General features: G+C 31.2%; 3 protein-coding genes across 5 annotated transcripts; 1 reads left to right on the top strand and 2 right to left on the bottom strand.

Annotated features, from left to right (window-relative positions):
• Positions 1-585: 585 nt before the first annotated feature.
• Positions 586-6,337, bottom strand: LOC111675869 (guanine nucleotide exchange factor subunit Rich). The gene is made up of 2 exons (XM_023436724.2): positions 5,059-6,337; positions 586-4,250 (listed from the first exon to the last, which is right to left on the bottom strand). Exons 1-2 carry the CDS (start codon positions 6,335-6,337, stop codon positions 985-987), a joined length of 4,545 nt encoding a protein of 1,514 aa, XP_023292492.2. The 3' UTR covers positions 586-984.
• A 5,579-nt stretch (positions 6,338-11,916) lies between these two features.
• LOC111675865 (NEDD4-binding protein 2) lies at positions 11,917-19,032 on the top strand. Of its 3 annotated transcripts, none has more exons than XM_023436719.2 (5): positions 11,920-12,338; positions 12,420-13,060; positions 15,798-17,528; positions 17,583-18,121; positions 18,203-19,032. In XM_023436719.2, coding segments are annotated over exons 1-5 (2,985 nt in total). In that variant the 5' UTR covers positions 11,920-12,337; the 3' UTR covers positions 18,276-19,032. The 3 variants fall into 3 exon arrangements, with proteins under 3 accessions (XP_046807766.1, XP_023292487.2, XP_023292486.2); XM_023436718.2 differs by having other exon boundaries at positions 11,921-12,334; XM_046951810.1 differs by lacking the exon at positions 18,203-19,032 and having other exon boundaries at positions 11,917-12,334; positions 17,596-17,885.
• A 2,729-nt stretch (positions 19,033-21,761) lies between these two features.
• On the bottom strand, positions 21,762-23,072 carry LOC111675867. The gene has a single exon (XM_023436722.2). It carries the CDS (start codon positions 22,898-22,900, stop codon positions 22,190-22,192), a length of 711 nt encoding a protein of 236 aa, XP_023292490.2. The 5' UTR covers positions 22,901-23,072; the 3' UTR covers positions 21,762-22,189.
• Positions 23,073-25,536: the final 2,464 nt, after the last annotated feature.

Raw genomic sequence — 25,536 nt, 5'->3', positions numbered from 1 at the left:
CATAAATCGTTGAAGAAATCCGCACCAAATTAAAATTTATTTTAATTTGTTTACGGATTTTCTCTCATTTACATTTAGAGTTGCCATGCTATTCATACTTTCAATGAACAAAAAACATGTGATGAATAAATAAACTATGAAATACAAAAACAAAAAACAATAAAATGGCTACAAAATCCGCAACCGTAGCCGCACACCATTTAATTTACTTTTTCTCTGGGAAGCAGAAAACGCAACCGCATCCGCGGGTTTGTATTTCTACTCTTACTCGGTTTAGTTTGTGGTCAAAACAGGGCCATTAATTTAACAAAATAACTTATTTTGAGTTCTTCTACCATTTTGGAAAGACAAATTTTGCTATAAAATAGTGCAGCCTCATCTTGTAAAAAAACTCCAAAAAGTGCCATTTTCTCCGATATAAACGCATTTACAAACTTTGGTGGCGATGCCCGGGCTTTTGTCCTAAAAATAATAATATGTATTTTACAGTCTTTCATTCGACGTTAAAATACAACATAATTTCACTATTGATCCGAAAGAAAACCCTATTTTCGATCCAACCTAATGTACATATTATGTATGTAAGTATGTATGTTATTTTGTATAATTTATTAACAAAAGATAATTACATATTTTTTCTTAATATATTTAAAATCGTTGTATGAATAAAAGTTAAGATTTATGATTAACTAAAGAAATTAATTTAATAATTTTTATAATAAACGCTCTATAAATTATTGCATTTTTACATGTGTATGAATAAGATTTATATATTGTATTTATGTTATTAAAGGAAGAGAATTGATTTTAGATATAAACATTATAAAATATCATTCTAATATTGCTTACAATTATTGTACAAAATTAATGAAAACTCATTTTTAACGAGAAAAAATTGCAGAACGTAAATAAAAGAAACGAGAAAAAAATACAAAGAAAATCAAAGAAATAATACATAAACATATCAAACAAATTAATACAAAATTACATAAGATTACAACCACTAGATTCGTTACGATCTAAATTTTGATGCTGGAAGGATGAGCGCCTAGCATTTAGCATAGATTGCTGCGTAAATGACGTGGAAGGGTTTTTTGCACTTTCAGCGCTTAATTGACGTGACAAAATATTACGTTTATCTTCAGCGGTGTACTTGTCGTATGCCCAATTTCCATTGTTTATATTGTTACCACCAGTTGAATGATGATGAGTGATGTGACTTTGCAACATATTGTTAAGGGAGTCCACCTGATGATGTTCGCCACTTTTAGTAGATTCATTTAGATCAGTGTTATCCGAATTTCGGGTCTGATTTAGACTAGATTGGGTATTGTTTGCTAAACCAGTTGTAGATGATAGCACTGACGATGTAGCAGATGATGTTTGAATAAATTGATCCAAGAGGTAGATGTGAGGTTGGAGAGAAATCATAAATGAACGATATACACATTCAACATCGAATGACCACTGGGCTACATGTTTAAGAGATGTTTGAATGCGACCACATGCAGCCACAGACTCTGAACGAATGACTACATTGATAATACGGCCAATTGAGGCAGCGTCCTGAAGGAGAATTGAAAGAACTAATGCAAAATCAATACAATTTGCCTCAATAAACAACTGAAGAAGATAACGCATTTTAATTGCCAACTTTTCGGGTAAAATTTTGTGATGAACTTCGACACAGTTTAACCCAAGTGCTAGTGACGATGATGACATATCATCGTTAAGCGAATAAAATCGCCTGTATACGGTGGATTGGTCGAGAGATGTTTGTGAATTTGAACGAGATTTATTGTAATCACCAGCAGCCGTTTGAGATGGATGTGGCGCAGTTTGCAACAAAGACGAATACTGTAGTTCCTCGTTCTCTTTGATAGATGGAATGTTTGTATGCATAGTTATGTTACCATTTTGGGTACTTGTAGGAGTGTCCATTAATGCCAAACTGAAATATCCAGATTCTGATGTTTGGCTGGATGCATGGGGTAAGTTAAATTGTTTTTCCATTTGAAATCTTTTCTGCATTTGATTGTAATCGTGATCAGATTCTTCAGAGGGAGTATAGAGTGTAGCGGGCGTTGGCAATTTTAGTTCTTCGTGCAAAAGTGTTAAAGCTGCAACGTAATCTTCTAAACGTCCGGTTTTATCAGCCTCCTGCGATAGCCAAGATACCAAATGAAAATCCAAAAAAGCGCTCATGTAACCCAAATCAATTAATTTACAATTTTGTAAAAGTTTTCGTGCATGTCGATGTAAAATTGTTTCTATACAAAATGTTTCACGTCGTTCATTCTTTGTAGAATTGCTGCGCTCCGATTTTCGGCGTACTACAACCACTGGTCCACTTGTGTTGTTTGCTGTGGAGCTTTCATTGTTTGAGCTCGAATTTGCTGTGATCTTTTCCTTTTTCTCCTTTGAGGTATTGTTAGCCAACACAGTTGTTGAAAAACTACGTTCCCTAGCTATGGGTCCTAGTACTAAGTTGAATGCGTCAGGGTTCTGGTTAACCTGTGATTGCGATTGAGATGGAGGTGCAATTTTCACATTCACGACCATTGACGAGCGCGGTGAATCGATTTCGTTTGGATCAATTGCCTTCAAGAAACGTATAAGATCTTTTGCAAGTTCCCAGTTGCGATGTTGCAGAGCGATTTCCAGCAAAAGTGTAGCGTATTGTTTACTAATTATTGACGGTTCAAGATTTTGAAGGATAATTAAATAGCTTGCAGCTGTCACGAGTTCTTCGGATTCTAAGCACTGTTGGAACAAATCTTTGGGTTTACCCGCCATGGAGAAAAGATAAGGCCAAAGAGCGATTTCCGTTTTACGTGCACATTGTACAATAGTTTGGAGATAAACTGGAAACTCTCTAATAAAGTCCAATATGCTTGGAAGCAAAGCGTCCGGTATTGGTTCCTTACTAGTAGCCTCTTCCTCCAAAACCTCATGAAGTAGTAACTCAAGCGAGTGGGGAAAATATGGCAGACGACGGCAAGACTGAGCTATTTCCCAAGCGCTGTATCCCAAATTACGTTTAATCAATTGCCTAAGAATCTTGTGCAAATAAACTTGCGACTTTCGTTCTAATTGAGAAAACGGCAATGAAAAATGGGAATTCGCTTCATTCGTATACAAAGTTGTCTCGTTCTCTACACCCAAAACAATAACATTATCGAAGAGAATAACTAACGGATATAGTTTCAAGGGAAACGATAGCATAATACGCTTCGACATAAATGTGTGCAATCGATGGGAAGCTTCCCGTTTTTGTTCATTAGATGGCGGTAGTATTGGCAACCAAACTCTCATTCCATGTACACCTGAAAATAGCCACAGACAATCTTTCATTGGGCTAGATTCCTGCGCAGTATTTGATAACCAAAAACATTCCACACATGAAGCCAAACATGATGCCATTAAAGAGTTTACCACATTATTACTGTTGTCTCTTTGAATCATAAGAATTCGTCCGCATACGTTAACAATAATAGTCTCAGCAGATTCATTGTTGCCTGCGGAAACAAGTACTTTAGTGGTTAAATCATTACGTAAATTAGTCACTGTCAGCGAAACTATACAGGCGGGATGTATGCAAATGCTTTTGACATCGACCTCATAAACACAATCAGCCTTTAATGTATAAGCATCGCATTTGCGCATTGCAAATAAAGTTACAATACCATCTGCTGTGAGTGCAATTAACTGATCTCGAAACATATTTAGAGATATAACTGGAGCTCTCACTTGAATACGATTTCCGAATTGGTTGTCTAACTTACACTCTTCTGGATAACATCGTATTTCATCAGTACGATCTAATAATGAATAGCAACCGCAAACTATGAACCCCTTCCACCACAGTAAACCTCCTGATACCACAAAATCTTTTTCTTGTGACTCATTACCAAATAGTTTCCATTTTTTTGTGACCATCGAATAATGGGCCAGCCCAGTTCTTCCAGCAACTGCTAAGTGAAGTCCTTCGGAGTCTATAGCCGAATAACGAATTGGCCAATTCGTAGCAGCATATGTTTGAGGCAATTGCAGAACTGTCCAATATTTGCTTTCAGATAATATGCTTGATATATCAACACTATTTTTTATTTCTACACACTCGTCATCAACTTGATTTATATCTCCAGTTTCCACATTACATTCAGATTTGTTATTTGGAAAAACAAATTTTCCACCGAAATAAATTTTTTCTAAATTATCGCCTTGATTTAAATATAAAGTATCGTCGGCTGAAATTTAATGAGGAAAAAATATAATTAGTGAAATTTATGTGACCAACTATTATATACATATATACATACATATATGAGCAATTATCAAAATTTTTGATTTTAGAGTTAAAAAAATTGATTTTTTTTGCACATAATTGAAAAATAATTCAAATTTAGAGCATTAAATATATACCATAAGATTTATTTAAAAAATTTTTTAAAATACACAGAAAGAATTTTCATTTCAGTAATTTTTTAACTTGTTGCCTATAGTTTTTGAAAAATCGCGAAAAAGTAAAATTTAAGAAAAATATGTTAATATCTGAATTTTATGAGTTAGATTTATAAGGAATGAAATTTAAGAATTATAGTTTAAAGAAATTAAATATTTTTAGTGATGCTTTTTGATGCTAGGTACATTTTATTTGGCCCACAAAAACTACAATTATTTAACTTTTTTGATGCGCCCCAATTTTACATTAAAGTCTTAATACTTTAATGGAAAACTTGCAAATAATGATCATTTTGACGAATTTTGAGCATCATCCATGATGTGCCTTGGCAAAATGTGTTTAGATAAAAGTGACGACTTTGTAGCATACAAAGACATTTTACAATTTTGCCATTTTGAGGCTGGAGGTATATAATCCTGAAAAAATTTGTTTGACATTTTACTCTTACCAAAGTTATTAACAATTTAGTTCAATTTCAAAGGAATAAAAAAAAACTTTGATAATTGCTCATATAACTTTTAGAAACAGCATAGGTTCTTATGTGTTATATACGAACTTATATATCTTTTCCTTTTTCATATTTTTCACCTTACCTTGAAGTAATATATGTGGATGGGAGGTCATGCATGGATTCATTGTGAGTGCACTCTTTACAAAACTTAATTGGCAAACATTGCTAAAAGGCTCATCCGTACTTTTGTCCTCTAATTTTTTATGTTTACAGGTTAGAAACAATTGATAACCTTCCGTAGACCATTCCATTTTGCTAACACATAAAGGATTATCGTGTATCAGATCAACGTGTATACCAAAATCCCATGAAAACGATGACATTAATAATGCACCAAAAGTACTCCATAATGCTAACCCTCCGTTTTCCCATGAGACAACTAAAACACAACCATCGGGGGACCATTTAAGTTCATTTACGGCTCCCAACGTTCCGGGCATTACAGTAGCATTTAGTGATAAGCGATGAGAAAATTCCAGACCCCCAGTTGTATCCTCAATTGCATAAACAGATACATCTGAATTATTGCGGCCATAAGCAAGTAGACGAAATTTGTGATTAACACTACATACTGTCGCATCTTCCACTTCTGGTATCCAGAATCCATGCATATTTTCTGCTTCAAATCTTAAATGGTTCGCTATTAAAAATGCTGCTCTTCTATCGCTAAACACAGCTGCACATCCACCTATAAATGGTGAGTATTCTAAAGATGCAACATAAGAATCTTGTCTCACTGGTGGAATAGTTTTCAAATTGCATTGTTGATTTACATAAAACTGAATTTGTCGTAGATTTATTGCTCCCGCGATTGATTCGGAATCTCCAAATTCATCTGATTCTAATTCGGACCATTGTATGCGCATTAATTCACATTTTTCTGTGGCCACTAATAGCTCTGTTAAACTGATGCAACAAACTGTTGTCACTGTCGAACTAAGTTGTATAAGACATACTTCTTTCAGGCTTAATTTTGGTATATTTTCCTTAATAAACAACTCAGCTGAATCACGCTTTAAGCTGTGCATTGGTGGATCAACTTGTTGGAATATACCATTGCCACTAGCATCAAAATCAACTTGATACAGTATTAAAACACCTCCCGTGGTAAGTACTACTAATTGTCTCGAATCTGGTTTCCATATCACGAATTTGTTCTCACCATAGCTCACCACAGATTCGACACTTCTTTGATAGAATACTATAGGTATTAGAGGATTTGCATACCAAACTCCTAGAAAGTCTGTTCCTACAGCCGCTAAGAGAATTTTTACAGCATCGAAACAGATATGTTTAATATTGTTACTTTCGCCAGGCAAGGCCAAATTAACTGCCTTTGGCCATCCAATTGGGAAATACATGTTGTTTTCTACAACGTAAATATAATTAGTTTGTTATGGGCACAACTTTGGACATACTTACACAAATTTTATAAGTTTAAATAAATAAAATTATCATTTTATTTTAACTAAATTAATAAAATTTTCTGAACTTTATGAGATGTCAAAAAAATAAATACGAACGAAAACATTACATCAACCATGTTGCCACATCAGCACAGTATTATCGAAATATTTATAGTGATGCCATACAATAGGAATAAATTGTGCACTGTAACAAATTATCTTCTATATTTATAAATATGGAAGTATATATATATACGAAAATATGTATGTATATATGTATGTAAGTATATATGTATGTATGTATGTATGTATGTATGTATGTATGTATGTATGTATGTTTGTGTGCATGTATATAAAATATGCATTTATATTAATCTATGTATGTCTGGTGGAACATGTAGTTGATATGAAACAGATCACTTATTAAAAAACTACTAGTTGGTTCTTTGGGATAATCACAATATTAATAAATACCACATAGTTCGTTCCTTGGGATAATCACAATTTTAATAAATAGCAGAGATCATCTTAGTATGCATTACATATAAATATCAAATCGAATTTTTTGTCATTAAAGCCGTCCTTGTTGATGGGGTGTATTGTCGCATTATTATTAACTTGTGCAGCCCAAATATGTGGTAAACAAATTTAATACGTTAATATGTTCAAAATTTTGTGACAATCGAAGCATAATTCACCCTAAACCCACATGAGATCTTCTTCAGAAAATGACTTAAACACACATAAATGGCTTTCAAAAGTCGATGTATTAATGGAATTCAGCAAAAAAAGAACTTTTTTAGAAACCGAAACCCATATTTATGAGGATCGGTGCGCCTATATAACCCTCTTACAGAAAATCAATTTATAGCTAACATATCATTCCAAAAGTTAACATTATGATAGAATTATGGTTATTAAAAAAATACTTTAAGTTATGGAGAATTTGGTCCATAATTGACCCAATCCCATATTTAAGTCCCTATGCTAAAAATCGTCAAAGTCTGTATATGACCACTTCCGAAATTTGCCTTTTTACGACATATGATTTGCCGAATATAACTCTTACTTTTTTATTATTTTAATCATAAAATATGAATAGTCTGCCTTTAGGTTAGGTGAGGTATTCAGGCTGCAAAGACGCACACTTGGGTCCTGTTAGTCCCTTTGTGATACCTGTGAATATAATAGAAATAAAAGAGAGTAGGTGTCTGCCTTTAGAGTTTTCATACACTCTAACAATGTTTTCAAAGTAAAACTTTTGGAATGTTTTTCAATCTCTTTGTGATCCCTTTAATTGATGTTGTTCTAGTTTTTTAAGAAAATCTTAACACTAATTGAAACTTAAAATTTGGTGTTCTTCAAATCGAATTTTTATTTGAACTTCTAAATAAATAAATAAATAAATAAATAAATAAAAAATTTCAAACATTTTTTGTTTTTAATGTACTTCTTAAACAATTAATTATATGACAATATTTTTTCTATTTTCCAGGAAAAATTTTCTGGCTAAAATCGACAAGTTCTGGCAAAGAGAAAACTATTATTATATTTTAAAATTTGTCCTCTTATACAATTTCTGGTAAAAACCTGCAAACATGACAAGTAAAAGAACACAGCAATTATATGAAAAAGGGATTATAATCTCTTTTAATGCCCATAGCTTTTATATTTAGTTACAATTGTATTAAAAAACGCAAAAAAAAATAATTTAAATTATTATAATAAAATTACATTCGATTTACTTTCGACTAGATTTGTGTACTCGGTTTTAAAACAAGAAAAATTTTGCAAATTCCTTTTAAACGAGCAATTTATTTGCTCCGATTCAGTTTACAGAACGACTACATAGTCCATATTTTGCACATTACTGAGTAAATAAATAAATAAAATATCTTTGTTTTTACGTTATTTTTTAGAAAATGATTTTCTGCAAGATGCAAGGCCGATCCTAGTAAAACTTGAAGAAAGGATTTGTTTTTATTTTCTAAGAATTTTGTATCCATCCCTGCATAATTTCTCGCACAACTTTTGTGCTAGCTCTGTTTTGTTGTTATAAAAAATACCTATATTTGCTTCTGATCTCTCGGATTCCGTTATTATTTAAAATCGTTGACAATTTAAAAACTAACCGTAGTTGTAAACTTAGCCGGCTTACGGGGTACCCTACAAGAACAGTGACAGTCATTTAACCGGTCATTTGACTGGCAAATCGATCAAAGTTTCCATCAAAAGTTTCTATCTGTTTCTTAAGGGCAATATGTAAAAAGTGATGGAAACTTTTGTGTACATGTGATTTTGCATCACCCTCCCACTTATGAATTCTATCGACTTTAAAACATATATTTGAGCTGCTCACTCTTTTGCTTTTAACCAATCAAGGATGATGGAAATGTTAGTCACGATTGACTAATCATTCTTTATGGATATATCCATCACAGTTGACCGATCACACTTGATGAATTTATCCGTCAAATCTGACGGCTATGCCAATTTATAATAAAACACACAATTTATTAACATTTAAGACATATATTTTTAATTTTATTAATATACATAAATTAACTATCATTTCACCATTTTACATACCTCACAGAATGTAAAATCCTCCTATGCTCCTTTTAATTTGTGGAAATAAATTGTCTGTAAAGAAATGCATATAAATATTGAAATATAAAAATTAAAAGTAAATATGTATTCATATTACCACAAATAGATTAAACTCCGAAGTGTATATTCTCAGCTCCACTTCCTGCACCGTTTTTAAATTATAATAAATCTCTTTATTTTTAATAATGTTAGTTTAATTTTTTTTTAATTTTTTGCTCCTTGATCTTTGGCTTTCACTGAAATAATTAATTTATGCGACGGAAAACACAGTAACAGTCAAATGTAGTTGTTTCACTCTTTCATATGCAAATGAAACCCTTTATCACACATTGAGTACATCAACAGTCATTTTACCGGTCATTTGACCGTCATTATTGATGGAATTATCCATTAAATATTTTTTTTTGCAATTTTTAAAGAAAAATGTTGCAAGTGTGTTAGTAAAATCATTTTGTATGTGTTAGTTTCGGTCATACATTTCTTGTAGGGTAGTTACACCTACAAGTTTTGCTTTCAAGTTTTTCACATAAACTGATTGTCAAAATCCATTTTAAATTACTTCTGTGACGTAGGCTGCAGGCAATTTTATGTTTCAAGATGCCATTTTCATTATATTTATTAATTTTATTCACAATATTGTTAATTTTAAATAAATTTTTTTAATAAAATACAAATAAATAAAAAGGATTATTTTTTTTAATGAAATACAAATAAATAAAAGAATTATTTTTTTTTAAAGAACAAAAAATAAATAATCAAAAATTAATTTATTGATTGTAAAATTGAAACAGTAGCTGGAAAGAAAAATTGAAAAACAAGTTTGTTTCAATTTTAAAAAGTGTTAGTGTATTGGTAAAAAAAAATGAAACTTGAAAGGCAAAACTTGATCGTGTAACGTCCAAGTTACAGTAGGGTTCTATAGTTGAAACGAAAAGTCGACTTTTTGCATTTAGTTAAAATAGTAGACTTTTCGACTCTTTCCGACTTTTCAACTTATCGATTTTTTTTGACTAGTTTTTTATACCCTTCACCTTCGTGAGAAGGGTATATATAAGTTTGTCATTCCGTTTGTAATTTCTATAATATAATTTTCCGACCCTATAAAGTATATATATTCTGGATCCTTATAGGTAGCGGAGATGATTAAGCCATGTCCGTCTGTCTGTCTGTCCGTCTGTCTGTCTGTCTGTCTGTCTGTCTGTCTGTCTGTATGTTTGTTGAAATCAGTTTTTAGAAGACCCCAGATATCTGCGAGATCCGAATCTTCCATAATTCTATCAGACATACGACCGGCAAGAACGCTATTTAAAATCAGCAAAATCGGTCCATAAATAACGGAGATATGAGCAAAAAACCGAGACAACCTCTGAAATTTCATATAAAATTTAGATTTTTTATTCATGCTCAGACAGAAACTGCAAAAAACAAAAACAAAATACATAACAATACGGTAAATATTGTTATTGTAATTTGTTTATAAAAGCAAAGCAGAGCAAGAGCAGCAGAGCAAGAGTAGCAGAGCGAGAGCAGCACTAATGTTTTGTTATTGGCTAGAAATATGAAATTAAGTATGTAGAGCCTGGATTAAGTGAGAACCTATAAAAGGGGATTTTCTGGTACTTTTTCGTTCTTCAAAAGGTATTTTTTGAAATTTCTATAATATTGAACCTAGAAACATGAAATTAAGTATGCATGGCCCGGATTAAGTGAGGACCCAAACAAGGGGACTTTTTGGTACTTTTTCGTTTTTCAAAAGGTACTTTTTGCAATTTCTACAATATTGAACCTAGAAACATGTAATTAAGTATGTATGGCCCGGATTAAGTGAGGACCCATAAAAGGGGACTTTTTCGTTGTTCAAAAGGTACTTTTTGCAATTTCTACAATATTGAACCTAGAAACATGTAATTAAGTATGTATGGCCCGGATTAAGTGAGGACCCATAAAAGTGGGACTTTTTGGTACTTTTTCGTTCTTCAAAGGTACTTTTTGCAATTTCTACAATATTGAACCTAGAAACATGTAATTAAGTATGTATGGCCCGGATTAAGTGAGGACCATACAAGGGGACTTTTTGGTACTTTTTCGTTTTTCAAAAGGTACTTTTTGCAATTTCTACGATATTAAACCTAGAAACATGTAATTATGTATGTATGGCCCGGATTAAGTAAGGACCCATAAAAGGGGACTTATTGGTACTTTTTCGTTTTTCAAAAGGTACTTTTTGCAATTTCTACGATATTAAACCTAGAAACATGTAATTAAGTATGTATGGCCAGGATTAAGTGAGGACCCATGAAAGGGTACTTTTTGGTACTTTTTCATTCTTCAAAAGGTACTTTTTGAAATTTCTATAATATTGAACCTAGAAACATGTTATTAAGTTCGTATATCCCGGATTAAGTGAGAACCAGTAAAAGGGGACTTCTTGGTACTTTTTCGTTCTTCAAAAGGTACTTTTTACAATTTCTACAATATTGAACCTAGGAACATGTAATTAAGTTTGTATGGCCCGGATTAACTGAGGACCCATAGATGGGGACTTTTTGGTACTTTTTCGTTCTTCAAAAGGTACAAAAGGCTTTAAACACATCATGGTGAAGGGTATATAAGATTCGGCACAGCCGAATATAGAACTCTTACTTGTTACTTTTTATAATTTTTACGAATATTTTAGAGTGTTTGACTTTTTCCACTTTTTTAACTTTTTCGACTATTTTTGACTTTTTTCTACTACTCTTTCCAACTTTTCGACCTTTATTTACAAAGTCGACTTTTTCATAGACAAGAGTCGTGTTATCGACGTTTTTGGAACAAAATAGTCGACTTCGACTTTTAGACTTTTTTTGACAGTCGGTTTTAAGCCGCCGTCGATATATTTAGTGTCAGTCGTCACGGCATTAATATTTGTCGGCGCAGGGCTCTGCAGAGGAACAAAAAAAAACATCTATTGTATAAATAATAATCTTACATTTTGTGTGTTTTATAATAGCTCCCTAATTTTATCGCTTTTAATATTAAAACTGTTACTCTAAAGATGTTTCAAAGATATTTAACAATATTTACAGATTATCAAGTTTAGTTATATAAATACTTTAAATAAATTTCACAGCAAAAGCTAAGAGTTTACAAAGAAAACATATTCCATAAAGGGGCGCCAAAAAGTAAGACGTAGAAGAAGAAATATTTTATTTACATTTTTATCAGGAAAAGCTTTCGAAATGTATGCGAAATATGAAGACAACTCTGAACAAAGTCGCATTTTGCGACAATTGAAAGATATGTTTCCCTCAATGCCACATTGGCGATTGCGAGACGTTTGCAAAGGAAACAACTGGAACTGTAAGTAAGGAAATCTGATAATAATATCTGTACAAGTGAATAAATAAAAATGCAATGCATTTTGCTTCTGATTATCGTTCTTTAGTGAATTCTTGCATCGATCAGTTAATGAACATAGCAGTCAGTAATGCAACGTGTGATTTTGAAGAAACAACATTGAGACGTCAACACCAGCAACGTTCTAACGTAGTACGAAAAGATGTTGGAAAATGTAATTCTAACAAAGACGAAGAACGCATTGCATCATTGATTAAAAAGGGCTATCGTGTAATGGTGCTAATGCGTGGTCCGCCAGGTGTGGGAAAAACTTATTTGGCCCGATCTCTTGTCATTAATTCTGTAGATCTTGAGAATAGTGGTTATGATGTCGGCGATTTTATTTGTAGTTCAGATGATTATTTCTATAATGCTAAAGGTGTTTACAAATTCAATTCTGCTTTTCTACCCGATGCACATGAGTTTAATCAACAGAGAGTAAGGGATAAAACCAAATCCGGACTTAGTCCTATTATTGTAGACAACACAAATGTGCAGCTGTGGGAAATGTTACCATATGTTAAGTTTGGAGTTCAAAATAATTATTTAATTGAGATACTAGAACCAAAAACTTCATGGCGGAATTCCTCTAGTATATTAGCGCAAAAAAATCTGCATGGAGTACCTAAAAATAGCATACAACAAATGATGGAGAAATATGAGAAAGGCAGTGTTTCATCATTAACAAGGGTAATATTCATTTTTATTAATATTTATTTAATTACTACCTATACCAGTATTTTGCTACCGTAAAAACAATATTCGTATTCGCTGTTTTGTGTCAAGTGAACCATCTTTTTATACCCTTCATCTTCGTCAGAAGGGTATATATAAGTTTGTCATTCCGTTTGTAATTTCTATAATATAATTTTCCGACCCCATAAAGTATATGTATTCTGGATCCTTATAGGTAGCGGAGTTGATTAAGCTATGTCTGTTCGTCTGTGTGTTTGCTGAAATCAGTTTTGGAGGATATCAATAATTCTGTTAGACATGCTTTCGAGAAGACCGCTATTTAAAATCAGCAAAATCGGTCGGTAATAACGGAGATATGAGCAAAAATCCGAGACAACCTCTGAAAATTTCATATTTTTTCATGCTTTGTTAAAAAAGCAACAACAACACTGTATATTAGAAAAAGATGTACACGTATTTGGTTTTTCAGCTGTTTATTTCGTTTTGTATGTTTGGATGCTGTTGGCGTCATTGAGCTGTGTACTTTGTTTTGTTTTTGTGAATTCTGTTCGTATATTTGGATGTAGGTTGGTTTTATTGCGTTATTTATTTTGTTTTTGTTTTTCTGTACTTTTCGTTATGTATGTTTAGATGTTTGTTCGTTTAGATGCCTTGTGTATTTTGTTTTTTATTTCGTTTAGCGTTGTTGTTGTTCATTTTGTTTTGCTCTTGACATAATATTATTTTAATATTATTAGTCAGGAAAAAATGTAAAAAACTAATATGTTTAAAATACACTATGGTGAAGGGTATATAAGATTTGGCACAGCCGAATATAGCACTCTTACTTGTTCAAAAATAAGATTTTTTCAATATTTGTCCAAAACAAACAAAAAGGATTTTCAAAATAATGCTTAGTGCATTTCCTATTGTGGTTACTTAGCGGGATTAGAAATTTCAATTCAAAGTGCTAAATTTTTGAATTAATATTTTTATTTTGTATATTTCCCTTGCATTCTACTAAGTGATCACAAACACCAAAATTGGTATGATGGTACTTTTTTGTTGTTGTTGTATTGTTGTTGCTGGGGTTGACAGCCCTTGGCGAATAATTCGGGTCATTCCTGTACATAGAACCGGCTGTCAGAGAATGCGAATGGTACTTTTTTGATACTATTTGATGTTTAAAAGAACTGTGATATTCCCGAAACTTATTTAATACTTTTAGAGCCAGGATCTCAACATCCGATTATCGTTTAACCGGTAGAAATCTGTCTGTTAAAATAATTTTTGCATAAAAACATAGCTTCGAAAAAATAAGAGATTAATAATATGGGGTAAAAGTTACTTTAACATTTCAAATACTAACATTTTTTGGTACTTGTTCTCGAAAATGTATCAACAAATAGTTCTGGAATTTTCTTTAATATTATCAGACAAAATGTAAAAAAGTCGAAACGCTGAGACCAAATTAGACGGTTCTAAAGAATTAATCAGCGGTGAATTCGAATCTGACCTCATATTTTCTCCATCACATCTAGGACTTGAGACATTATGTCCTGAGTTTTGAGTAAACTCTCCAAGAAAACTTTATTTGAAAAAATGTTGTATGTCATCTGAAAGTATATTCTTTTAGCTATAAAAATAAAGTATACTTTGATCACTGGGTTAAAAATTTCAGACTGTGTTATTAGCATTAAAATTAATTTCTAAATGCATCCTTGTATAGGGCCATATGTGATTTTCATTAATACCGGATTTATTAAAATATAACAAATTGTATCATGACTGCTTTAAATATAATATATTTACAAAGTGTAATTTCGTTGTAATATTTTTATAGTAGGTTTGAGATACCATGCACCCATTTCCTGTCAAGGAATTGTGTACCAAATTTCATCAAATTTTATCCAGGAGGATAATATTGAGAGGCGGACAAAGATTCACCATATCAAAATATAACGCCCATTCTACTTCTGTTTAAAAATGTATAAATATATATGTATTTCAGTAATTACAAAATTTTAGCAAAAAAACCTTAATCACGGTGTGTTAAAAAACAGTCAGTACCAAAAAGTCCTCTTGAAATTAAGTATATAAAGCCCAAATTAGGCCAGAACACATAAAATGGCACTTTTTCGTTCTTCAAAAAAATATTGAATATGAAATTAAATATGTAGAGCCCGGATTAGGTCAGAACACATAAAAGCGGACTTTTTGGTACTTTTTCGTTCTACAAAAGGTACTTTTTGAATTTTCTATACTATTGAACCTAGAAACATAAAATTGGATGTAGATCCTTGGAGAACCTATAAAAGGGTACTTTTTGAATTTTCTATATTATTGAACCTTGAAATATTAAATTATGCATGTAGAGGCCGGATTAAATGAGAATCTATAAAAGGGGACTTTTTGGTACTTTATCGTTTTACAATTGGTATTTTTTGATTTTTTGAAAAAAATATTTGTACTGACACATCATGGTGAATGGTATATAAGGTTCGGCACAGCCGAATATAGGACTCTTACCTGTTTTCTCAAAATTTTGCTCTGGAGATTAGTGAATAGTAGATTTTCACTTTTCGATTTTTTCGATCTAATATTTTAGATTAATTCATCGATAAATACGGCCTAATAATAGATTATTTTTGCTTACGACTAAAACCGAATGAAAATTGGACAATTATGTATTTAAGTAAAAGCTATGATATTTTTTTAACTTAATAAATTTTTTTCGTTTTTAATTTTACAGATGTTAAAAAATACAAAATATACCAAGACTCTTCCTCAGATGCGTTCACTACCGCCTCTTAATACAACACCTATAAATTGCCAACTTGCACAGTCTAATGATGATAATATCAAAGAAACGCCTGTAGAGAAAGATCAGCCTCAAGTATGGGATGTAGTAACTACTGCTGAACCTAAAGAGCAACGTACAAAATTTAAATCTAGCAGATCACCGTCCAAATCATTCAAACAGCAGCAATCTAATATTCCAGCAACAACGCGTGATGTTTATAGCCTTTTAGAGCAAAAGACGTCAAATGTTTGGAAACCGTATGAATCAGAATCTGCCGATTTTTGGGGAATAAAGCCACAACAGCAACAGTTAAATGTCCCACTTAAAAGTACGTCTGGCGAAATGTCCTTATTAGATTTACTAAGAGAAGATAGCGGCGATGCAACAAAAGATTTGAATACAAAGCCACAAAATGATAATAATGATAAAAATGTTGTAAATAGCTTACAGCGCCACAGCGTTAATTGTCCAAATGAAAATGCTGTATTTGTATCGTTGCGTCAAATTTACCCGAACAAAAGATTGTCTGGTTTGTGGGACTTGTTTGTTAAGTGTAATGGCGATGTAGATTGGGCAGTTGATATTTTACTTAAAGAGGATGAATTGGAAAGAATTCGAGGTGATGATGACAGTCAGTATCAAACTGATAATGACGATTTATTCGAATGTTTGTGCAATAATATAGATACAGAAAGTAAATCAAGTTTACTCGAAGGTAGCACTGAAACCAATATTGATAATAACCCAAATTCCAATGCTAAGAATTCGTTAAATGCATCTGACGCTAAGCCTCAACGTCAGCGATCACGTTTTTCTCGATTTAATCAGCGTACAAATCCAGCTCTTCTGGAAGTAAAAGAAAACATTGAAAATTGCTTTGTTCTAGGAGATGATCAATATTCACAACATCTATTAAAGATACGAAACATTCGCAGTGGTGTAAATGACATAACTGTTTCCTCAAATGCTACAACTGAAAGCAATGATAACATTGGCAATCAAGCGGATAATACATCTATCAAGGGTGAAGATGCCGATGATAATATCGAAAATGACGATGATGAAGAAGAGAATGAAACTGATGAGTTCAATGAGGATATGTTGGAAATGTCATTAGGGGAACAACTAATTCAGCAACTAGCAGAAACTTTCAGAAATGAATCGTCACTAGAGGAGCAAATATCTTCTACTCTACCGCCAAATTTAAAGGTTTTTATGCCTCGGTCATTAGCGAAACAGTTGTACATGTTATGGGTGGAATCCGTGTATAACCACATGGAGGAAGAACGCCAAAGATTGGTGCGTGAAGACGAAGATTTTGCAAGACTCTTGAAGAATCCCAAGTATTCAGAGTTTAAGCAATCTCCTAGTAATCTACGTGAAATATTGGACATGGAATATGCGTGGAAAATATACAATCAAGATAAAGAAGAGCAACAGCAACATGACATTGAAATGGAAAAAATGCATGTACCAAATGACTTAGCATCGCGTTTAACACAAATGAAGTTGTGCGAAGCATTTCCCGACATTCCACGTGAGACTTTACTTGATATGCTGGCAACGAATGGTAATGATTACAATGCCACGGTGACTGTTCTACGTAGTACAATGCAAATAGATGATGCTGCTTCCACACAAGAACAACTCATGGAATGTGCACGGCGCGAGCAAGATCTGGTATGTAACCCTTATAAAATAATATATTCTCATTTAAATTGGTTTGCTCATTAGGTCAACCAACAAGTTCAAAATCAAATGGATCAACGTCAAGAGAGAATTTCTAATAACTGGGATGACAGTGAGCAGAAGTCATCTTTATCACCGGATGAAGCAAAACGTTTGGCTCTACGTGAATTCGAAGAAAGTCGAAATCTGGCTGCTCATCACTGTCAATTAAAAGCTGAATGTTATCAAAAGGCTAAGGAAGCTATACAGAGTGGAAACAGCGGTGCAGCCATATATTATTCCCAGATTGCTAATTTACACAAAAAGAAAATCGATATGTACAATCACCGAGCAGCCAATTGCATCATGGACGTTCATAAGTACACTCAAAACAATCCAGATCTGTTGGATCTCCACTATTTACATTTAATAGAAGCCTTGGGATGTTTAGATCTATTTTTGGATCGTCATATTACGGGACTACGCGTAGCATCACGAAACTACAAACATGTGTTTATTATAACGGGTCGTGGTAAGCACAGTGCTGGCGGTGTATCTACCATTAAGAATAAAGTTAAAGCTAGATTAAAAGAACGCTGTCTCAGGTATTTGTCAAGCCATTGTCAAACTCGTTAAAATATGATTTAATGTGTGTTTTTTACTATTTCTTTTCATTTACCTACCAGATGGAGTGAAGTCAATCCTGGTCTTTTGAAAGTGAAAATTTTTTCGGGTTCGCGTCATTCCAAGAATATTTGATTAAACCAGGTATATGCTTCTGTAATTTAGTTACACCAGCATATACCTGAACGTTATTTTTATAAATAATGCCTTTGGATTTGAATTTTATCCTTTTATACATTTTGTTGTATATTTATAGGGTGCTATAAACAATATAGCGTTTAGATTTCCATTAGCAAAGATTTACTATTTTAATGTACTATATTTTACCTGTTTTATTTCCATAAATTATTTGCAATATTTATTTCTATATACATATGTACTTATATACATACATACACGTACATATTGCAATATATTACATAGATATGTGCATAAATATCTATATTTTTAATAATTAATATTAGGTATACATTAGAGTGTCCGAGTAACTGCCTTTTTATAAATATCACGTAGGAATACATATCATTCGATGCTTATTAATATACTAAATATGAGAAAAATAAAAATCCTTGACTCATTCCTATCAGTAATTAGTAATATTGAGCTAATTACGGATAAAAACTCTTTTAGAGTATGTATGATCCACAAAATGATTTTTAGTGGGTTTGATATGCATATAATTGTATTAGCTATTTTTGAGACTCACTTTGAATAATACTGAGATCAGGATTTCCAATATTTTTTTATTTTTCTCGTATTTAGTACATAAATACTGATTGTTTAAGTGGTATTCCTACAATGAAGTGGTACACGGACTCCCTAATACAATAAATTTTCTATAATAGAAAAGACAAAGTTCTATTTTGAAATAAAGTTTTGTACAAAATGTAAATTATATTTTTAATAATAAAAAATACCTTTAATTTTATTATGTATACTGTACACAGGGCCACAGCTTTTTAGGGACTCTGGTTAAGATTTTTTGAGAAAAAATTAAAAATGGCGGATCCAAAATGGCGTCAACAATTTTAAACATTTTCATAATGTTTCTAATAGAAACTAAATACAATAATCTGTATTGAAGTTAAAATAATAAAATTTTAAAATTTCATGCAATGAAAAAATAAGACATTGTATCTCGAAAACAACTAATGTTATACGAAAATATTCCTAAATGTGGGAATTTAAATTCTCTATAGAAATTATAATAACATCAAAAACGCATAATAAGTGATATTAGCTAAAAACTGATTTTCGCAAACTTTGACCTCCAATATCTAGTTTAGCGCACACGATATTTTCGGTGACTTTTAATGCCTTACTAATTATTCTTTTAATGCCTTATTAATTATTTTCATTTAGCTATCTAAAATTACGCTGCAAAACCCTTATTTTCCTGGGCGTAAAGAGATACCTATGAAAATTTAGAGAATAGATTTAAATAAAATTTTCACGAAAACTGCTTTAAAATGTGTTCAGCATATTGGCGTGAATGGATTATGCGAATTTTCAAAAACGACTTTTGGCCAAAAATCAATTTACATTAAGACTACTGCAGTTTCTGTGAATATGCAGAGGAACATGATATAATACAGAGTAACAAAATACAGAATATCAGGTTGAAATGGGACAAAACTTTTGCAGTATACTGGGTTTTATTAGGAGAAGTCATTATTTCTACCACTGGGAGACTCAGATTCTCTCACATCTATCTCTTTAGTGAAACGACTCTATAAAACTTCTACGTTGAATCCCATTGTGAATCGACCTGTTTCCATTCCTCTTCCCCTTTTTATGTTCTTTTTATAATCTACACAACTATTGTGGAATGTTATTAAAATATTAGTACAATTCTCCCATTAAAAGTTTACAGATTTACCAAAAATTATTGGACAAATCGGGTAAATGTACCAATAGTCGGCAGTTTAACTTTTTTCTCTTTTTCAAACTATCCCCCTAAAGAGTTGGTAAATGTTATTACGATGATTTTTAGTTATTTCAATTATGTGATTAGTTAAGTTTTAGATCTATTTAACTTTTTTGAAAAACAAATAACCAGTTTTTAGTAATTTGTAAATTTTGTTAAAAACTCCACATTTTCCAATAGTCGGCACCAGTGTTCCTAAGTTCGACAAAAAATGTCCCTATAGTCGGCAGTAGATTTTTTGTTTGAAAAAAGCATATTTATTTATAGAAAAATATTTAATTAAATTTTTTCTATAGAAATAACTGTAATAATATCGTTTTTTCTGTAGAAAAATATGTTATAAACATAATTATAATTGTAATAAGTATACATAATAAAATTTTTTCTATAGAAAAAGAGTTATACATGCAATTTTCTGTACAATATTATATTTTTTGTTAGAGAAAAAAGTAATTTTTTTATAGGGAAAAGTGTTATATGTACTATTTAAAAAAAAAAAACTTTTATAAAAATATGCAATTTCCTATAGGAAAAAATTTAACATAAGTTTCGTAGAGGATATTATAATAAGAACACTTTTCTATAGAAAAATTGTCATACTAGGAATTTTCTATAGAAAAAAAATGTTATACTCATAATTTTTTGTAAAAACACAGTTAAGAAGCAATTTTGTTAGAAAAAATTTCAATATGCAAAATATTTAATAGAAAAAACTGTTATACACATATTTTTTGTATAGAAAATTATATTCTGTAGTAAAAAATTGTAATCTTCTGTAGAAAAAGCTATTATAGAAGTAATTTTCTATAGAAAAAAGGGTATACACACAATTTTTCATAGAGAAAACTGATATACACATAATTTTTTGTATCAAAAATTGTTATACATAAAATTTTCTATAGAAAAAAATTGTATACACATAATTCTCTATAGAAACAAATGTTGTACAATCAATTTTCTATAGAGGAAATTGTAATATACATAAATTTTTATAGAGAAGTGTTATACATAATTTTTTTACAAAAATAACTGTTATACATATAATTTTTGAAGAGAAAATTGTTATATAGAAATTTTTCATAGTAATATACCCAATTTTCTATAGAGAAATAATAAATTTTAGAGTGCCGACTATAGAATACGTATGATCGAACTTAATACCCAATAGTCGGCACCCCTATGCCGACAATAAGAATTCATGAAAAATTGTGTTCCTAATGGCGGCAGCGATTAAAATTACAAAAAATATCTTTTTAACTAACTTTTTCACTTTAAATTGAATATTTCAACTGTTTTCTTTCATTTAAATCAATTTTTGTCAAATAAATCATTTAATTTCATATAAATATTCACTTGTTTAAGGTGGCACTAAAACTAATTTTTTTTTAAGAAAACTGACAGTACTACAAATGCTGCAAAGCTGTCACTAAATAACGTCAAATATAGAGGAAATTAGTAATCCTACTTAAATTTACTCATTTCATAAAGCAAAAAGACCATATTTTCTATGAAATATAGATCAAACCTTAATAAATTTGTACAGCTTTTCTTATTTATTTACATTTTTATGTAAAAGATGCCGACTACTGGGTGATGCCGACATTAGGTTCATTTACCCTCTATTTTTATACAAAAAAATTGTTAATTATACTTACCAACCAATGCCAATGAAGTAAAACAATGTATGTATTTTTTATTTTGCATGTTTTTAAAACATAAAAATTTGTTAATTATATTTATTTCTAAAATAAAAGGTTCACATTTATTTTACATAAGAAACTATATTAACAGAATTATAATTGGGATCACACCGTTAATCGATCCATCAACTAAAATGTTTAAATTCTACTAATGCATTAAAATGTTCGGTTTAGAATCACGGAGTAACCACCCTAATTATTTCACATTTTAAAATGGATATTTATGAATAATATCCAATATAGATTCACATGGCAAAAATAAATGTCAAATTAAACGAAGTTATTGCATATTATACACCAATGACAAGTGTAAAGATAAAAATAATTATTGTTTCCTTAGATGGGACAACTAATCCATATAAAATATAAGTGTATTATTCGATATTAAAAGATTTGAGCAAAAGTAATGGGAATGTTGAAATCTATGATAAACTGTGGTTCATATCGGAGGAACATGTCTCAGTTTCACAACTAAAAGATAATGATGTTCGACGTGATGGTGGTGTTTCAGATTTTGAAAGTGGTGACATATTTTCCTTACCGGCGTTAAAACGATTTAGAGCTACTTTCTCCAGTAGATTTGTTCGACTCCGACTATGTCGATTATTTTGCAAATTCAGACGTTGCCTTGGCGGTGTGTTCAAAAACACTCCTTCGAATATTGTTTCCAAGCTACTTGTTCGACTTAAAGATGATCCATCTTCGTCTCCAAGGTCACTTGGTGGACTTATTTGGGCATTTATGTCGTGTAAAGCAACAAAATCTGGATTATTTCGGCATGAACTTGGTGTAAGACGTTCTTCAGGTGATGGTATTGTTCTAGTTGGTGTTCCCATGTCCTCACAATCTATGGGGGATGGTGTACGTCCTATTGGCGATATAAGACGTATTTCGAAAGCTGGTAACTCATCTATGTCAATGCCATTAAAATTGGCCTCTAGTTCCTTATCAAGTGATAAGGACAACAACGACAAATCACTTTCATTTGATATTGTGGAATTATGCGAAGTATGCAGGCGATAGGATGCATTGTTTACATCTGTGAAACTGTCCAAAGTATTGGCGGCAACGTACGCGGATGGTACACACTTATGTTCGTCATTTTCATCCGATATTTTATCATTAGAGCTCATTGCAAATTTCTCAATACACCGCACCTTATACTACAATAGTTTTAGATCAATATTTTTACAAAAATATTCACTTTATTTCAGTTGTGTCTCGTTTAAAGTATAAAAACAAAATAATTTCAAAACAACGAAATTGACATTTGAAGTAACATTCTCCGCCAAATACATTTTTCCAGAGCCCTGCGCAGACAAATATTAACGGCGTTGGCGACTGAACCAAATATGTCGGCGACGGCTAAAATCGACTGTATGCCGGCTAAGTATTCAACTATGTTTAGTATTTATATTTTCAACGATTTTAAATAAAAAACGGACTCCGAGCGATCAGAAAGTGGGATTTGTGAGAAATTATGCAGGGATGGATAACAAATTCTTATAAATTAAAAACAAATCCTTTCGCCAAGTTTTTCTAGGATCGGTCTATACCCTACCCTAACCATATAAAACATATCATCAATAACATAAAAAACAAAGATGTTTTATTTTATTTTATTTATTTATTTATTCAGTAATAAAATAAAAAAGCCAATTTGGGCAAAATAATATTACATACTCCTGTATGTTCTGTAAACCGAATCCGAGTAAATTTCTCGTTAAAAAATGAATTCGCAAAATTTCTCTCGTTTTAAAACTGAGTACACAATAGATCAATAGATAGATCATAAGTCGTAACTTTTGTAATGATGTTTTAGATATAAATTGATTTTCTGTAAGAGGGTTATATTGGCGGACCGATCCTCATAATTTTATTTTTCATAAATATAAGTTTCGGTTCCTAAAAAAGTTTTTTTCGACGAATTCCATTATTACATCGACATTCAAAAACTATTTATGTGCGTTTAAGTCATTTTCTGAAGAAAATCTCATATGGGTTTAGGGTAAATTATGCTTCGATCGTCATAAAATTTGGTACACATTTTTATGTAAATAACGTTAAAATCAATTATTAAAAGGGGCGAGGTAAATTATTGCCTTCAGATAATTCAATTGATATCGAGCCATTTTTGCAAAATAGACGTAGGCGACATGGTTTTCGATTTAGAAATCGATAATTTAGGTATATAAGCATTATCTCTGAAAATTTCTATGTTATGGATCAGAACAGATTCAACTTTACAAGAAAATGAAAATGATGAATAGCAAGGCGTCGATTCTTTTAAAATATATTAAAATTTATAGACAAATTTTGAACAAATTAACGTATTAAATTTGTTTGTGAATAAAATTCGTATGCTTATGATGAAGAATTGTGAGAATTTTTTCTTTGGTTGTATCTTTAAAGCTACACTGAGCATTTAAGGGTTAATGCATATATTAGGATAAACCCCATCAACAATGACAGACCAAAAATTTGATTTAATATTTATATAATGCATACTAATCCTTGCTATTTATTAAAATTGTGATGATCCCAAGGAAATTTAGCTAGATTTCAACTTTAATTCTAATACTGTTTTCAAGTAAAAGAATAACAAAAAAAGTTGAAATCGTTAAGGCAGCTGATTTTTATTTGTTTATTTAAAAAGTGCTTGGGTTGTGTCAAAATAAATTAATTTATTTTTAATCTAAAAAAATATATTTGTGTTTTCAAAGCAAAAAAAAAAAAAATGCATTTAAAATTATGAATTAAAATGTTCATAAAAAGTTTTCAAATAAAAGAATTCAAATGAAGAAGCTTTAAAACATTGTCCTGCTGCATATACAAGCTAAATGTAACGACGGTTTTGTAGGAAATATTGTGAAATACACAAGAACTATTTCTTTCCAATGTTTATTATTTTTCAATTTTAGAAATTTCATTTTGCCAAAACCCAACACTAGACAACAAAAAATTATTGTGTTTGTTGCCTTTTTACATTTTTTTTCAATAAGTCCCCCTTCTTTGTCTCAATATTACAGAAAAAATAGTTGAAGAACGATAAAGTACAGACTTTTATACAATCAGGAAGCTACGTGTCCAATTTTAGGTTCAATAATATAGAAAATTCGAAAAGTATTAGTAAAACAAGGAAAAAGTACTAGAGTATCCTTTATAAATTTTAGTTCAACTATTATACTGCACATGCTTTATTTAAGTTTCTAGGATCAATATTATAAAAAAACAACAATTACCTTTTGAAGAACGAAAAAGCACCAAAAAGTAATCTTTTATATGTTGTCACTTACACCGAGCTCTACGTGGTTAATTTCATGTTCCTAAGTTCAATATTATAGAAAATTCAAAAAGTACCTATTGAAGAACGAAATAGTAACAAAAAGTCCCCTTTTATAGGTACTCACTTAATCTAGGTTCAACATGCTGAATTTCATGTTACTAGGTTCAATGTTATTAATAATTCAAAAAAAAAAAAAAACAAGTAAGAATGTTATAGTCGGTCAAGCCCGACCATATAATACCCTACACCACAGTGTATTTCGCGGAATAATTAGTTTCCTTCTAAGTTTTTAATTAAATATTTTAAAAGTTAAGAAGTACTTAAGCCCTCCCGCCACGCCACGGCTTATTCCAAGGGAGAGTAAGTATGTTATTTCCAGTGTTGCCAATTTAGCACTTTTAGTGCTAGATTTAGCATATTTTTAACTCATTTAGCACCCAAAAATATAATCTAGCACCTAGCACCCTTTCTAGCATTTTTCAA

The sequence above is a fragment of the Lucilia cuprina genome, chromosome 5, assembly GCF_022045245.1.
Source record: "Lucilia cuprina isolate Lc7/37 chromosome 5, ASM2204524v1, whole genome shotgun sequence".
Classification (NCBI taxonomy): Eukaryota; Metazoa; Arthropoda; class Insecta; order Diptera; family Calliphoridae; genus Lucilia; species Lucilia cuprina.
Note: the sequence above shows the minus strand (reverse complement) of the source record. Positions and strands in the feature narration are given on the sequence as shown.

What these genes read in the sequence shown, in the direction of transcription:
- LOC111675869 (XM_023436724.2), bottom strand. Translation starts at nt 6,337, where the DNA reads ATGTATTTCCCAATTGGATGGCCAAAGGCAGTTAATTTGGCCTTGCCT. An exon ending in TCCACATATATTACTTCAAG is followed by an intron (nt 4,251 to 5,058) that starts GTAAGGTGAAAA and finishes ATTAAATTTCAG; the next exon opens with CCGACGATACTTTATATTTA.
- LOC111675867 (XM_023436722.2), bottom strand. Translation starts at nt 22,900, where the DNA reads ATGAGCTCTAATGATAAAATATCGGATGAAAATGACGAACATAAGTGT.
- LOC111675865 (XM_023436718.2), top strand. Translation starts at nt 12,214, where the DNA reads ATGTATGCGAAATATGAAGACAACTCTGAACAAAGTCGCATTTTGCGA. An exon ending in CACGGCGCGAGCAAGATCTG is followed by an intron (nt 17,529 to 17,582) that starts GTATGTAACCCT and finishes TTTGCTCATTAG; the next exon opens with GTCAACCAACAAGTTCAAAA. An exon ending in TTAAAAGAACGCTGTCTCAG is followed by an intron (nt 18,122 to 18,202) that starts GTATTTGTCAAG and finishes TTTACCTACCAG; the next exon opens with ATGGAGTGAAGTCAATCCTG.